This window comes from Stegodyphus dumicola, chromosome 6, assembly GCF_044657685.1.
Source record: "Stegodyphus dumicola isolate Sdum_Otavi_A_Nest chromosome 6, ASM4465768v1".
NCBI lineage: Eukaryota > Metazoa > Arthropoda > Arachnida > Araneae > Eresidae > Stegodyphus > Stegodyphus dumicola.
Window position 1 is genome coordinate 200646704 of NC_140773.1, and position 17444 is coordinate 200664147.

Below are 17444 nucleotides of genomic sequence, written 5' to 3' on the forward strand. Positions count from 1 at the left end.
GGGAAACAACTTTTTTTTAATCATGATAACAATCCTAAGGATATGGCTCTCAACGTTCGCTTGTGGTGTCTTTATAATTGTCCACAGGTTTTGAAAGCACCACCTCAGTCACCATATTTAAAACCATAGAACACATCTGCAAAGAACTGGAGGTTAGAGTATGAAAACATGACATCAAAATGATAAGCGAACTCAAAACAGGAACAAATGGATGAACATTGATACAGAAATTACAGAAAAACTAGTAAAATATATTCCCAGACGTTTAAAAGCTGTTGTGTATGCTAAAGGATATCCTACTAAATATTAATTTAATGAAAAATGAAAACATTTATTAATATGTCAAGACTTTTTTTAAATGTATGAAGACTTTTTGTGAGATAAAATGTTTGTCATTTTTTTATTACTAATTTCTTAAAAATAAAGTTTCGCTATATTTTAAAAATATTTCACGAAATTTTGTTACGAATAGATTATAGATCTTATTAAAATCTCATTCAGAAAGTTTACTTTTAATTAATGGATAGAGCCCTATTTCAATGAAAATCTTAAGTGTATGAACACTTTTGGGAGCCAATGTATGTCTATGGATTGCATATGCACGGTTTGGCTGTTGTCAACGGCATATTTGAAAAGAAAGAATTCTACTGTGTATGGTAACCAGGTGTGCAAATAAGCAATTTTTTTATGAGGGCAATTTGAGAGACAGAATAATCACTTGTTCATCACTTGGCAAATCTAAAGTCACAAAACCAACTGCAGCAACAGCAGGCCCCATGTTAATAGATCAAAATATAAAAAGTACAAATGACCATGACTAACACCACAGGGGAAAAAAGGGGAAAAAAATTTTTTTCCGAAGTTCTTAAACGGCCAAAAATTTCCCACCCGAAACTTAATACATTTGCCAAAATTGTTTTAATATTACCAGGTATTTATAATTTAAACTATACGCAGCATCGTTTCTGAGATACAAATGACCAAAAATTTTGAAAATCTTTACAATACTAGTGGTGTGTCTAAATGAGAGAGCCCATACAAAATATATAACAGAACATTAATAAAAAAAAATTGTTGAGGAAAAGTAGTATCTTTATAATTATAACTTCTGTGTTATGAAAACAATAAACATTAGCATTTTAAAAATTATTCTGTTATCAGCAAAAGTAGAAATATCTACACGAGATTAAATGTTGTTATTCTAAAAACTTAAAATTACAATATTTAGTAATCTCCCCCTTTGTTCGCACCTCCATGAAAAGTTGCATTACCGATTTTATGAATCTGCAGAAAATTCTTGTTTGGTAATTCCAGGGCTCAGAGGCTGATAATGACATTCTTTTAGCCACCGAATACCATTCAGGATATATGAAACATGCATATTCACGCATACTCAAACATGTGTGTGGTATGCACGTGTGTGGGTTAGCTACTGTCATGTGGATAATCAGAAATTACCTTTTTTTTTTTTTTTTCTTTTAAATGTGTAGAATGCATTTTCAAAAAGGAAATAAAAATAAATCACATGAAAAAAATTCAGCCTTCCAATTTCATATTACACATTTTCTTTTAATGAAAATTCCTGTACTAAATGCATGCTTTTTACTATAAACAGAAAAAGTTATTTCTTTTGAATAATATTTAATGAGTGATAAAAAGTTTTAACAGGTTTTCTCAAATACTATCCAACAAAAATATGCATACATGAACAAGAACTTTTCTTATTTAATCGACTTTTATAAAATGTAACATGACAGCACAATAATAATGGGTACTTTTCCATTTTGATGGCGCAGGCGATAAAGTCGCCAATAATGGTACAACTGATGCCAAATGGAATATCTTCGCTAGTAACCTTTCACACCTCATTTTCAAAACAAGTCTCAACCATTCCTTATCAGATTGATTGTTTCTTTCAATACTGGGATACAGTTACACAGAATTTTTACCCAGAGAGTTCAATTTTATGCCCTAAGGCCATTCACAGTAATTAAGTCAATTAGGATGCTATCACACCGCTAATCCAAAGGTGAAAATATAGAAAAGACAAAGTCAAGGGTTAAATTCATCAATTCTAATCAGAATGCACTAGCGAAGTAAAGCACTGCAGTTTTACATAATTTCTCAGTAAGCTATTCGTACGAATTGAAATAATTCTTGCATTTAAACTTGTATTCCAAATTAAGATTTAACTTGAAATTAATGTAGATAATTACTGACAGAATTAGATTTTTGTAGCGTAGTTTACGTGACATGAGATTACTTGGGGTCACGTGATATGAACCGGCAAATTAGGATGTTGAACCATGAAAGCATAGTAAATTCTTAATGTCTTTTTACAAATTATTATCTTTATTTATAGGCTTTTCGCAAAATTTTAAATGATATTAAAATGTTTATGCCTTCAAAATAAAAAATTCTTAGAACTAACATTCGTAAACACTTTTTTATGTGTACACTGTATGTTGTCGCCAATAAAGTCTGCTTGGCGAGATTTGCACCGGCAAAACGGAAAAGTACCCAATAATGTTATGAAACATTTGATATGAACAAAACTGTAACTTCTGAATTTTTGATCAACAGTTTCCTTCATCTCTGCATATATTTTTGTAGATTACAGAGTTTGTTACCTCAAAAATCAAAACAGAAAAGACAATTCTAAAGCAATAAAACAGAAAATCAAGATGACACTTTTCCAAGACCAAAAAAAGTATAAAAACTTAAGGTAGACAAATATTTTGAAAATATTGATTATTCATTTTTTTTTTTTTTTTTAAATATACTGCTGCACTTAATCAAAGATTAATATCCTACAACATAGAAACCAGTAAAGATTTAAATTGCATTAAATAAATTTAGTAAATTCTTAATTTTTACTGTCATTTAATACTACATAAACAATTTCAATAATTTATACAAATTAAAATTTGAAGACAGTGACAAAGAACTTTTAAGGACTCAGAAAAATTTCATTCATATATTTCAGAACTTTGATGTTAATTCTTTGGATGATTTTAATTAGGCTGAATTAAAAAAAGCATTTGCTTTTATCTTTATCAACACAAGACCTAAAAAAAATAAGAATTCATGAATTCTTAAAAGGTACAATACATACTGCATGTGAGTAAATCCTAGGGTAGGCAAATTTTTGTACTTTTCTGCAAAGTGGGACAACCTGTCAATGCAACGAGCAAGCTGCAAAAATAATTTTCATTAATGATCAGAATTAGTAGTTTATTTATGATTTGTTGCACAAATAGTGATCTATTCCATGTTTTAATGTAAAACAGCAATATTAAATTATGACCATAACACATAATAAACAAGCATTTTTATTCGCATATTAAAAAACAAAGTTTGTTTTGTTTTTTTGTTTTTTTAACAGACTCAATGCAGTAGTAATAATTTTTTAAAAATAAAAATTTGACATTTTTATATGACATTATTTTTATTCAAAAGTCGTTAATCCGGACTCGTCGGGACTTCGGCGATTCCGGATTATCGATTTTTCCAGTTTATAGATCATCAGTTTAAATCTGGTAAGATGGCATGCAGAAATTACAAAATTAAAAATATGAAACCATAATTTATTTAAAGGGTATCAAAATTTACAAAAAGAAAAAGCTTAATATGTATTCGTTTACTTTATTAAACATTTCCTTCAATGTAAGTTGCTTCGTTTCATGTGATAATACTGTCTCTTTAATTCTATTAAACAGACATAATTTCTTGTTTAGTTACAAAGTTCCGCTGTTCAAGTCCTATAATTGCTGTGTTGAGAATACCGACTAATTTGTCAATCGAAATGTTTTTGTTTTCAATAACCTCTGGGTCACTTTCTTCACTATCGGAAGCGAATTATAATGACGAGGAACTTGATTTAAATCATATCAAAGATGGAGTACATCGAGATGAAATACTACACTTAGTAAGGAATTATAAGCCAAATAAAATAAAAACATCTGCCCTGAAGATAAGGATAGTGCTGACAGATCTTCAAATACGCAGCGTGAAATTGATAAACAGATTTTGGATTTCAAAACATACTTTCGCTTTGTAGATACAAATTACATATTAGTAAATATATATCGGAAATTCTATTTGACATAATCAAAAGTTCAGGCTTACTTTTATGAAATTGCTCTAACAGTCCGCAAAAAATAATAAGCCGGATCCAATTTGAAGATTAAGGAACAACGCAATCTGCAACATTAACTGAATTAGATAATTTTAGCTTAGCTTATAACTCCGTTACACATTAAACGTGCATGCGCACAAACACATTCGCAGCTGTAAAGGTCTTACGCGCTCTCGTAAACGCATGCGCAGAAAGTTTGTAGCTTTGAGGTCCGGATTATAGATCATTCCGGATTATGGGTGTCCGAATTAACGACTTTTGACTGTATTAGGAATATTTTTCCCTTCTCTCTTCATTAGTGAATAAATGATTAGTTTTTCATTTACAGCGAGAAACAAAGCAGTTAATAAGTACAGAAAAATAATTTGGGAAGAGCAAATTAGATTAAACTGAAATCACTGAAAACAGATATATCTGAATGAAGCAGTTTTTATACTAATTATGAGAATTCACAATATTCAAAATTAATAAAAAAATAATTCAAATAAAATTAATATTAAAAAATAATAATCCTGAAATATAAACAGACACTTAAAAGAATGTCATATTACTTACACTAAACCCCTCAACGGCTTAATCCAGTCATGCCATGACATCATCCAGTGGCATGACTGGAAAAGGAAATAAAATAAAATCATTTTTTGTGTTAAACGTGCATGCGTAAAAATTAAACACGCATGCCTAAACGTATTACACGCATGCGCAAAAGCATAAAAAAAAAATTTGTGGCTTTGAGGTCCGGCTTATAGATCATTCTGGATAATGGACGTCCGGATTACAGACTTTGTACTGTATAAAAAACTTTAAATTTCAAAAGTTATTCATCATACATCATGATTTCTATCATAAACAATAAAAAATAGCAATAATTAAACTGCATATATAAAAAAAACCTCTATATGTATGGCATTTGCTTTGTGGTTTCAGGGCATGACCACTGCCCCATTAGAGCATTGTGTCACAATGCTCTAGAGGCTCCGTAGGCACGCCTTGAAACCACTGCTCTTCACAATGGCGTTTGCTTCTCAAATAGTAATGTTTACTTTTACCCGGATATAGATAAGGGGTTTTGAAACCACAGAGTTATTATTATTTTTTTTTGAGTGAAAATGAATTGATTACTGATCTTTTACATCTAAATAAAACAAAATGACTGTAGAATCATATATGTTTTAGATATTAATACTTCAGATCAGATGCCTTTTAAAATTCGTTTTTGATGAGACAAAATAACTTCCTTTTATTAATATAAACAACTTTAAATTTCAAAAGTTAGTCATCGCACATCATGATTTATATCATAAACAATAAAAAATTGGGCTGATCTTTGGAATATGGTACCTGGTAGTTTGGCGACATTTTGGAGGTGATAAAGGTTACTACCTAGGACTGGTAATAATGTGAGAAGTACTCAGTTCCGATTACGCATTATTTTGTGTGAGGGAAATGAGAGATCACGAGATATGTCATGTGACATTAATGGATGAATTACAGTTCTTTAATCGGAAAAGGGGGAGGGAATTTGGAAAACTAGTATTATATTATTTTGTATTAAGCTTCATTGTGTGTTGTGTGAAATAGTGGAAGTGTGCGTGCCAACGTAATGAAGATTCTGAAGATTAGGTAAGTTAGTATTTTTAATCATTTGAGGATATTATTTTTATGCATTGTTCTAAATGTAAGGAGTAAATAAATTAATATGGTATTATTGGAAAATTATTATTAGCAATAATTTAGTTTAAAGTAATTAGGATTGTAATCTAATTCTTATTAATTTAATGTAAGTGCTTATTTATATTTTAAGTAGTGTTTTTTAATTTAATTATATTTTAATTTAATTATCGTGATTTTGTGAGTTATATGTTTGTAGTATTTTGGAATACATTTGAGTAGAATAAGTTGAGTATTTTCATGCATTTTCGTGAAATTTTTCTAATTTATGAGAAAAAAGCAGTGTACATGGATATAGAGAAGAGTGTGCGCAATGCCATTTTTGTGCAATTCTGGGATATTTTTTTAAGTAAAAATAAGTCGACGTGTACATGGTTTAGTGGTATTTTAATTAAATGATAGTTATCTAGTGAATTTTATGTTTGTAGGAATTTGGTATACGTTTCAGTTGAAGTAAACATGTATATAAATAACTTAAATATTTGACACTAAGTATTTGTAACCATTTATAATGTTTGCGGTATGAATTCGTTGGTGACGTTTATAATATAATAGATAATTTAGAGGTAAAAGATTTTGGATATTTTATTTATTTTATACGCGGAAATGTTCATCCTTGGAAAGGGAATATACTTTTTCGCAATCAGGTAATTTCATATATGTGCTTTTTACAGAGTTTAAATATTCACAGAATTTTTTTCCATTTTCGTGCAAATTTTTGTAATTTATGAGAAAATGGCAGTGTAGATGGATAAAGTTAAGAGTGTGTGCAATGCCATTTTTGTGCAATTCTGGGATTTTTTTTTAAGTAAAAATAAGTCGACGTGTAAATGGTTTATGTGTATGTGCTATTCTGAAAAACGCAGAAGGAGTTTGCGATTGTGCACTTTTTCCCAATTTTGCAGTTAATATTTGTCATGATTAAGCAGTTTTGTTACATAAAATTTCTAGCATAAGTGTAATTCGGCTAGTAGATTGTTGGAAAAAGTGTTCAGTAAATAAAAAGAAAAGAAACATGTCTTTACTTCGTGAAGACAAAATGGCGGCGAAAAAAAAAATAGAGGGTTGCTGTAGCAAAGTTGGTCGCCAAATTTTCGCCAAAAAATCGCCAAGTTATCATAATTCAAAGATCAACCAAAAATTGCAGTAATTAAACTGCATATATAAAAAAAACCTCTATATGTATAGCATTTGCTATGTGGTTTCAGGGCGCGACCACTGCGCCACTAGAGCATTGTGTCACAATACTTACAATCCTCTAGAGGCTCGGTGGTCGCGCCTTGAAACCACTGGCATTTGCTTCTCAATGGCGTTCACTTGCTTCTCAAATAGGAATGTTTATTTTTACCCGGATATAGATAAAGGGCTTTGAAACCACAGTTATTTTATTACTAAACAATACATGCACCAGCCCAGTAAAAAGGTCTCTCTTTTCCAAACACTTTTCTCTGACCTCAACATATTTGCTCCCTAAGCTAGTATTGTGATTTTATAAATTATTTCCTGTGGTTTAAATTTAATATAAATATACTTTGCTATAATTAAAAATAGAAATTGCTTAAAGTTTTGTTTAAATTTAAAATATTTTCTGAATATTTTGGGACGAAATGTGAATAAAATAAGTATGAATGGGAAACGAATGATCCATACCAAAGCCAAAAAGTCCAACCCCCCCCCCATTAACATAAAAAACCACAAATTTCACATGCCAGATGAAAAGAAACTAAATAACGGTAGACATATACCAGTGAAATTTAGATCCAGGCAGTGTACATTTTGTAGCACAAGGAAGAAACCTCATAGAAGATAGTTTGAAATGTGGAATGTGGGTCTATGCATGTACCAAAAAAACAAAACATGCTTTGAACAGTGTCACAAAAAAAATTTATTCTTTGAAATTAAAAAAAAAAAAAAAAAAAAAAAAAAGACTGAGTCTTTTTTTTTTATTTTTTAATAAATAAGGATAAAAAAATAAGGATTAAAAAAAGACAGTCTTTTTTTATCCTTATTTTACTGAGTTTTTTAATCCATTTAGCCAAACGTCCTTATTATGTAGGTACTTATATTTTCACTGCTATAGAAAAATTACATAAATGTTTATTTTAAAATTTTTTCTGACTATTTACTTTGTAAAATAATGAATTCTTACATACATTTTTTTAAAATTCGTAAATTTCGCCATTTATTGGAAATGCGCATGGAAATAAGGTAAGTTTTCCCCTCCTGCTACCTCAGTAAGTTGCAAAGTCCTAGACGCGTGGTGGTTTCACAGTGCGACCACACACCCACATAACAATGGGCAAGAATAAATGTTTTAAAATTCATACATTAGTTGTCTCTCCAATCATAATATTCAATTTATAGAGTTTTTAGTTAAAAAAATTTTTAAATAATATTGCACATGTTAAAGAGTTAAAGTATATAAATCTTATTTCTATCATAGATGATGTAACAGAAAAGTACACAATATATCAAAGTAAATAATTGTGGAATATTTTTTTAAATAAATGTTTCATATTAGTCACAGCATATACATAAATTTCATTTACTCCTCAGGTATATCAGCCTTTTAAACTCGAATTTACATACCTTAGGTAGTAAAATATTCAACCCATCTCGGATTAATATCAGGTCCTAAAATAAAAAATAATTAATGCAAAAATACCTAAATTATGATTTTCAATAATGGTTACTGAGAAATTTAGTCTACTGGCTAATTTTACAAAAACTTTGCACTGAGTTCCCTTTCACCAATTATTTTTACACCATTTAATACCATATTTTTAGATTTTGCTAAGTGAATATGAATTGTAATCAAATCTAAGCATATGATTAAAATTTCAGAAAAATTCTTAATATTCTAAATCTTTAAAACATTCTAATTCTTCCTAAAATTACAATCTGTATTGGATTATTGATAATTCCCTCTGGGGTTTCAGAAGGCTATAGCAAAAATACTAAGACAAATACAATATATATATATATATATTAAAAAAAAAAAATTGCACTAAATACAGAACTTGTTCAAGTTTTATTTATAGCCCTTACAGGTTTTCTATGTGTGAACTTTTGGTCATAGGCATACATCAGTGCGACAGTCTAGTACCTGCCATACTCTATTCAACATGGTACTATCAACAGTATCGACAGCACATGTGATACTTTCACCCAGTTCTACTAAATACATGAGAAAGAGACTAAGAAAAAAAGTGTTTTATATAGACCCACACGAAAAAGTCCCACATTGTTAAATCCAGTGAGTATGGGAGACCATGACAAAAGACATATGTCATCTTCGGAAGCTGGCCCAATCTAATGACAAGGTAATTGCGTGTTAAGGTACTCATGCACATCCTGCAGAAAATGGGCTGGAGCTCCATCTTATTGAAAAACAAGTTGTCATCCTCATGTTCATGTAATTGCAGCATTAACCACATTGTAGCATATCCATATACACTACACCAGTAACAGTCCATAAAAAAATGGCTTGTAGACATGTGAGGAGGAGATAGCACAAAACCACAAAACACATCAACTTTCAGGGAATCACGACAGCATTCCATAACTGCATGAGAACTTTCAGTGCCCCAAATGCATAAGTTGTTGCAGTTTACCTTGCCAGGCAAGTGAGAGGTATATTCATCACTAAAAATCCGTTACTGCAGCAGCGAGTCATCGGCTCGGACATTGTTACAAAAGTTCATATGAGAAATGCAATCCCCCGAAGTCGGTGTTGGCACCATTTGCAATTGGCATGGCTTCATATGTAGAGTTTTGCATTCCACTTGTCACATTGTTGGTGCTCAAATCCAAAATTTACTGCTGGCATGAACAATAGATTTTATCGGGCTCCTTAAAATCATTTCTTGTACATCATTTACAGTTTATGTGACTGAACCTGGCCAACAACTTTGTTGCTTATCACACCACAAGCATCCAGTTTTTTTTAACTTGTTGTACCATACATGAATTCCTTGTCAGTGGGTTCGAAATTTTGTATGAAATGTCCACAGCACCAACACCACTGATTCTGATTTAGCAAATTCTAACATACAAAAATCTTTTTGTTCACCTGTGAACACCAGTTTGATTCACTCAGTGCTTTCAACCAGATGTGTGCTGCCATCTACTGCTAACTGCTATAACAAAAAATTTGAAATGTTTCTGTATTTAGTGCAAGGTTCATTTTTACTGTATTTGTCTTAGTTTTATTACTAGTATAGTGTTTTGAAACCCTGAAAGGAATTATGAATAACCTCGTATTTCTAAATGATTTTTTAGCTTCTTTGAAGGTGAATGCTTAGCCATAGAGAAGTACATCCGAGTCCCAATTTACTGGAGAATATAGGGGAGGTTAAGCAAGATTAACTCAAAACCATGGTTAGCCATGTAAAATCCAGTACAGAAAGGCCAAAATAAACAACTATAATATATGAGAAGAAAAATGCTACAAGGCAATTTACATGTTACTTTCAGGAACTGTGGTTTAATAAAGTTTCAAATAAACTTTATTAACAAACTAAAATTACAGTACAGTAAAATAGGCAAAAAACTATCCCTCTAACAGTTCAAATTCACATAAAAAAAATCATTCAGAATTTCTGTTTCTTCACCGAGTTGGCTTTTTTACGATTGATGATCTTATCTTGTGTAGTGTCATTCAGCAGAGTATCTTCTTGCCTGTTCAAGTAGTCCAGAAGCCACTCAACATAATAAAGTGCAGCTCCATGCATGACTTTATCATCAGCAAACTGCTCCCTGCCTCTACCCTCTTCCCCTTTGCTGTCACTTGATACTTCTTCCCCTCTTGCAGAACTAACAATTTGCTCATCTATGTGGGTTTTGAATGACAGTAAATTGCAATCACACTCTAGTCATTCAGAAATGTTTTTTTCATCCACATTTTCCCCACCAGGACATTGTTAACAATTTGAGCAAGGTAAGATGGTGACCCCTCTGTGTCTGTATCTAAATCTAAACAACTTTCACATTCTTTCAAATCTGGAAGAATTTTTCTCAAAAATTTAATTAGCATTGAGGATTTCACTTTCTGCCATGTGGCAGAACTCTCAAAGATAGCTCCCAGAGTTGAAAAATTTTTCAGAAAAGTTTTAAGATCATATCTTCCTTGATCAATTTACGTAACATGGCAGAATGGTAGTTTTGGAGCTGTCATATTAGGTGGCAATTACATTACAAAAAAAAATGTCCATATCTTGACTTTAACATCAATCAACTTCAGTGGAATGGCACATTGTCTAAAACTAACACTGCTCTTTTAGAAAGGCCCAGTGATTTTAAAAAGTCTGTCACCTGAGGCACAGATTTTATATCAAACCACTGTTGGAATATCATTCTATTCATCCATCCTTTTTTCTGATTGTATTTTAAATTTGACATTACCAAAATACAAATATTTTTGTCATTTAAAACACTTCTGTAATTGGAAGTATATGGCTATTGCCCAACGACTATGAAAATAAAGGTCAGATAAAGACTTCTAAACCGGGTAAGGGGCTGAATAAATATATATATGTGTATATACAATTATACATGTTTAGTACTGCTAATTGCAATAAAAAAAGAGGTGCACAATTATATATTATAGCAGGGCTAATCTTTGGAATATGGTAACAGGTAGTTTGGCAACATTTTGGTAAGGCGATAAAGGTTACTAGCTAGGACTTTAGCAGTGTACATGGATAAAGTCAAGAGTGTGCACAATGGCATTTTTGTGCAATTCTGGGATGTTTTTTTTAAGTGAAAAGAGGTCGACGTGTACATGGATACCGTGTATGTGCAATTCTTAGAAACACGGCAAGCAGTGGGCGATTCTGCACTTTCTCCCAATTTCGCACCTAATCTTCGTCATGATTAAGCCCTTTTGTTCCATAAAATTCTAGCATAAGCGTAATTCGGATAGCAGATTATTGGAGAAAAATGTTGAGTTAAAATAAAAACATGCCTTTACTTTGTGAAAAACAAAATGGCGTCCAAAAAAAAAAAAAAAAACTACCAGGTTGCTGTAGCAGGGTTGGTTGCCAAATTTTCACCAAAAAATCACCAAGTTACCATAATCCGAAGATTAACCAATTTCGTTTACCTTTTTTGATGGCTTTCTATAAGGCTCAGGCATTTCTAAATTTAGAAATTAAGCACTGTTGGAAATTAGTACAGAATTCATAAAGTATTTCAAAGAACTCTAGAAATTTGAATTCACGTTGAAGTAAATATAAATGGAGCTTAAAATATTAAGTTTGTTATAATGGCCATAAAAATTATAATTTCAGGGGGCCATTTAACATTTCTAATTCATGTTATTGATATACTAGTAATATGTTATTGATATATTATAATAGCGTATATTGTTTCTGATGCATCATTACCACTAATGTTTCATAGATTAATATAAATATCACTTATAGTTTACATTATTTTAAAATATAGTTGCCCTAAAAATATTTAAATACATCATAATATACAGAAAAAGGATATAATGTAAAACTTACTGTGTTATCTCCAACATAACATGAGGTTGCTCCTAAATGAATTATTGGTGCTGCTTTCGGACACTGAGCAGCAAATACATGAACATGTGCCATCACATCATGTCTTGTAAGCATTTCTTCTTTAGCTGCAGCTTGGAAGTCAATTTTTTCTATATTTGCTTCCATTTGTTCAATTTGCTCATCAGTAATATTTAAGCCTAAGATCTAGATATAAATTTTTATACTCAAAAAGGGTTACAAACACTGAAATATTACTGAGATGTTAACAATAATTTTTTTTCATTCGTGCATGAGCATATGGAAGAATTTTAAAAAAGAGTGGTAGATCAGGGGAAAAAAAAAAAAAAAAAAGCAGAAATCCAAGTTAATAATACCTATTTTAAAAGTAGTATAAAAAAGAAATTATTTTGCTGGAACAAAACTAAAACTTTTATTTCATTATGCAAGAAGTAAGTATTTACGATTTAAATCATTAAAAAGAAAGCAATCAGGCCAAATAACGTACTGGCATGCAATTATATTTTTATTATGACATTAAATGATAGTAATAAAAGAACTCAAAGTCACCTTTTCTGCTTTGGCAAGATATACCCAGAGTTTTCTCCATGTAGTAAATTTCTTGATGTCACTGAAATTTCGTGACATTTCTTCGCTTGCATAACGACTAGATAATGGTGTTTGGTAGTGTAATAACATATTTTCAGTCATTGTGAACAATTTAATTTTTTAGAGTTTTTGAAAGGTCTATTAATCTCAACTTCTACATCCACAGTTACTGAAAACACACCGCTATGCGATAACATAAGATAACACCGGCATGTGATAATATTACCGGATATTGCCATATCCCGAGTGTAAGGAAATCTAATATGAAAACAGAACTAAACTGAGACTCCTTGTCAGCGGTTGTTCAGATCAGGCACAAAATAAAACTTTTGGCAAATTTAAAAGTACCTAGGTACAGAATGTCTATTAATCAAATCATCTATTTTCAAGATACTATCAATATTTAATAAATAATAAATACATTTGTTCTACCTTGATGCTTTTTGACAAATAATAACTTCAATACGTGGTATTATCAGCTTCCATGCACCTCGAATTAAAATTTAATTTCCAATGGGCTTTTATCAAAAACAGAAAAATGCAAATTAATAGAATTTCTGTAAAACTATCAGCAGAAGACCCAGACCTAACAAGCGAAGCTCATGTCAACTCTGATATCACCTAAATAAAGTGTACAAAAAAGTTATTCATGCAGCTCTCACCATTGCTATGAAATAACACAGACAGCCGAATTTGACAAATGTAAACAACAGATGTTCTGCGAAATCTATTTCATGTTTAATATTTCAGTTTTTTTTTTTTTTTTATTTTTTTTTTTATTATTATTATTATTATTAAACAGATGCGTCCTACTTGATTTTCATGAATAGATACTTCGTATAAATATCACGAGCTAGAGCAATGCGAAACGTAGACAAGAATCACAATATTTTTCCATAGATCTATTTCATTATTTAAATATAAACATCTCGCCAGTTAAACATTAACCCATATAATCTGCACAACGTTATACGCGACGTTAAATACAGACTTATTCCGTGCTTTTCCCCATGATAACAGTTAAGCTGCGCATGCGCAAAAATATAGGGTTACTTTAAATGTGTCATATTTAGCGCTTTGTCGCAAAGAAAATAATTTCAATTATTTAAGAAAAGGAATGATTCGTACTAAGTTTATATGTAGATTATATAACTTTCTTTTAATTAATGTTATTTATCCTCATCTTTAGCCTTTAATCCAAAAAATTGTTTGAAAATTTCAGGCTGTTTATGTCAGAGGATATTAAATATCGTTTCGAAAAGAAAAATAGTGTAGAAAATTAACAAACTTTTGAAGATGCTTATGATTAATTTATGGTTTTTTCCTCATATAGTGATAAACTCGCATGAAAATAAAGTAAATAAAAAAAAAGAATCGTTTGCCTGAAAGAAAAAATTACTCATGTATTGAGTAGTAAACTTGGAAACCTTTTTTCAATCAAAATTTTATGTCAGTATGTATGTTACAGTAAACCAAACAGAAAATAAACTACTTTCAGGAAGTAAATATGCATGATTTGTATGTATAGATAATAAATCAAAATATATTATATACATTTTGTATACATACATTTCTGAACACATACGTTTCTGAATGCAGTCAGAAACGTGTTTATAGAAATCAGAGCACACTTCTGATTTCTATAAACACTAACATGCAGAACTCAAATACAATATTAACTTTCCTCAATAAGTTGAACTTTACATTATTTGAACTTTTTAAACACTCTGTTTAATTTCAGTTCATGAAAAACTATATTTTTCTGCACAATTAAACTTATTTTGATTGTAGATAATTTTGTAGTTTACTTTTGAGTTTTTTTTCTGCAGATAAATTAATATAAGTAGCCACACATATTTCCATAAGATTTTATTCCTTATATATATATTGCATAACATCTGAAAGTACCAAGAATGAGCCCTGTAAAGCAGAGTACTTTTTTAAAAATTTATAGCTTAAATTAAGGATTCCCAGCCTTTTTCTTCACTAAGCCTTTTATATTTTTCTCTATAATATATAGCATACAACATAATAACAATACAAATAATTGTGCATACAAAGCTTAAAGATTATAGAACTAGACTAAGAATATGCATAAAAGATTTGGGGAAAAAAACTGGTTTTTTTAAGGTTTATGCTTTATTATTATTTGAATTCTTATTATTTTGAATTTTAGAGATATAAACAAGATGCAAAATAAACTTGCAAAAGATGCAAAATCACAGATTCTAATTGCCCCAAAATTCAATTTTAATAAATGTTATGGCTGCACTTGATGTATTGAAATATATATATATTTTTAATATTTGGCATAAAACTGCTTAATTCTTAAATCAGCTCATTTAGACATATTCAGCTAATTTCTTGTTTCCTGTAGAAAGTTATTGACTTGACTAAAGCTTCTCTCCAGTAGGTAACAGGGAAAAAAATTCTATAATATTAGTTTGGTAACATCTTTAATTTTGGGATATTTCTCTTGGATGATTTATAAATTACCAAACTTAGTGCACTTATATGTTTTGAATATGACTTGATTTATTTGTATATAAGGTTTTATATCATTAAAAAATTAATTATATTTTTTTATTAATATTTTTTTTTTTTTTTTTTTTTTTTTTTTTTTTTTTTTTTTTTACAGTCAGTGGGATTTTGATTGTGCTGATCAATTGTCATTGCATATTTGGATATTGAATCGTTGACCATCATAGAGCCCCTTTAAAAATTCATCAACTCAAATGAGAAACCCTAGTCTAACTAATAAATATTATTTTAAAACATTTTTAATATTAGAATTCATTTTAAAGTGCTAAAGGTTTTGCACAATATCTCTTCATAAACCATTTTTATAATACCCAGAGGCATAGCTAGGTTTTTCAGCACCAAGGGACAGCTAAAGATCTGGCACCCCTTTCTGTGTGCCAAGAATGAAAAACATTTCATTCTAAAATTTTGTAACATCAGTTTGGTGCCCCTGGATGCTACGCCCAGGGACAGATGCACCTCCTTGCCCCACCCTAGCTACACCACTGTAATAATCTTTTGGTAATTATTTTAAGTAAGATGAGATTAGATTGGAATATGGTAAAGCGCTTAATATTTCTATTGAGAATAAAGGCATTTGTGGAAGACTTTTTAGGCAGAATGTAAAAAGGACAAAGTTGAGCCAGCCCATTTTTTTGCCAAAATATAATTAATGCTAAACCAATATTTCAAAACTTTAGCCATTCCACCATTTAAATTTATATCAGGAAATACTGCTAACGATAAAACTTAAAATAATTGCTCAAATTATTACACTTATCTCAGTATAAAATATGAAGAATGTATAATAAATTAAAAAATTTACAGGTTTGAATGTTGTATCCAGCAAAGAATGAAACCAGTCTATAATGCTCATATGACAATACTAACTAATGCTTATATATTTTTAATTATATCCAAAAAGTACATTTTTTCTATGGGATATCTATGAATGTTCTGAGGCAATATCAATAATGCATGGTACACTTAGATAAGGACTGAATTCAGTTTGGGCAATTCCTAGCATTAAAATTTGTGCCTTCTGGATTGATTTTCATTCCTGAATTATGTGTGATTGATTATTAATCCTATAATTACTGAATGACCTCTGGCATTAAATTCAGAAGCCTGTGGTTTTTCTGTCGTTGAATTTTCTTTGAATCTTCAGTTCTAGTATGGGCAGAGACCTGTTGCAGTTACAGGATTTCTTCAGTTAACATATGACATCAGATATTATTTTACCTCATAGGCTGCTTTAGAAATTATTATTATATATTTCCTCTTTTTCCCCAAAGCAGATTGTAAAATGGCATATTGAAGGAGTTTTCATGATGTCTGCACGTACATAGTATGTATCTTACAGAACTCAAAACTGATTAGCCACAGGACATTAAAATTTTGTGCAGTCAAAAGTCATTAATTTGGACACCCATAATTCGGACCTCAAAGCTACAAACTTTCTGCCCATGCGTCGCGTTCACACATGCGCGTAAGACTTTTAAGGCTGCGAATATGCATGTGCGCAATACGTTTACGCTTGCCCATTGAATGTATAACTGACGGTATAAGCTAAGCTAAAATTATCTAATTCAGTTAATGTTGCAGATTGCATTGTCCCTGAATCTTTGAATTGGATACGCCTTATTATTTTTTGCAGACTGTTAGAGCAATTTTATAAAAGTAAGCTTGAACTTTCGATTACGTCAAATAGAATTTCCTATATATATTTACTAATATATAAAGGATCTACAAAGCGAAAGTATGTTTCGAAGTTCATTAAACAAAAAGTGGAATTGCTACAAAAAATGGATATAGGCATATCCTTTGTTTATCTTTAACGCTGCGGCACGCAATGAATTGGAAGTTGATTTGTCAGCACTGTCTTTATCTTCAGGGCAGATGTTTTTATTTTATTTGGCTTATAATTCCTTACTAAATGTAGTATTTCATCTCGATGTACTCCGTCTTTGATATGATATAAATCAAATTCCTTGTCATTA

General features: G+C 30.5%; 1 protein-coding gene across 2 annotated transcripts in view; it reads right to left on the reverse strand.

The window, feature by feature from the left end:
- The window catches only part of Adsl (adenylosuccinate lyase), a 39806-nt gene extending 26667 nt beyond the window's left edge, over positions 1–13139 (reverse strand). Inside the window, exons 1-4 of one of the 2 annotated variants that reach the window (XM_085819335.1) lie at positions 12886–13139; positions 12319–12522; positions 8399–8443; positions 3116–3195 (exon numbers count right to left, since the gene is read on the reverse strand). In XM_085819335.1, the coding sequence (XP_085675461.1) occupies positions 3116–3195; positions 8399–8443; positions 12319–12522; positions 12886–13026 (470 nt within the window). In that variant the 5' untranslated portion in view covers positions 13027–13139. The remainder of the gene's footprint in view (positions 1–3115; positions 3196–8398; positions 8444–12318; positions 12523–12885) is intronic. The other variant, XM_085819336.1, reaches the window with a different exon arrangement.
- Positions 13140–17444: the final 4305 nt, after the last annotated feature.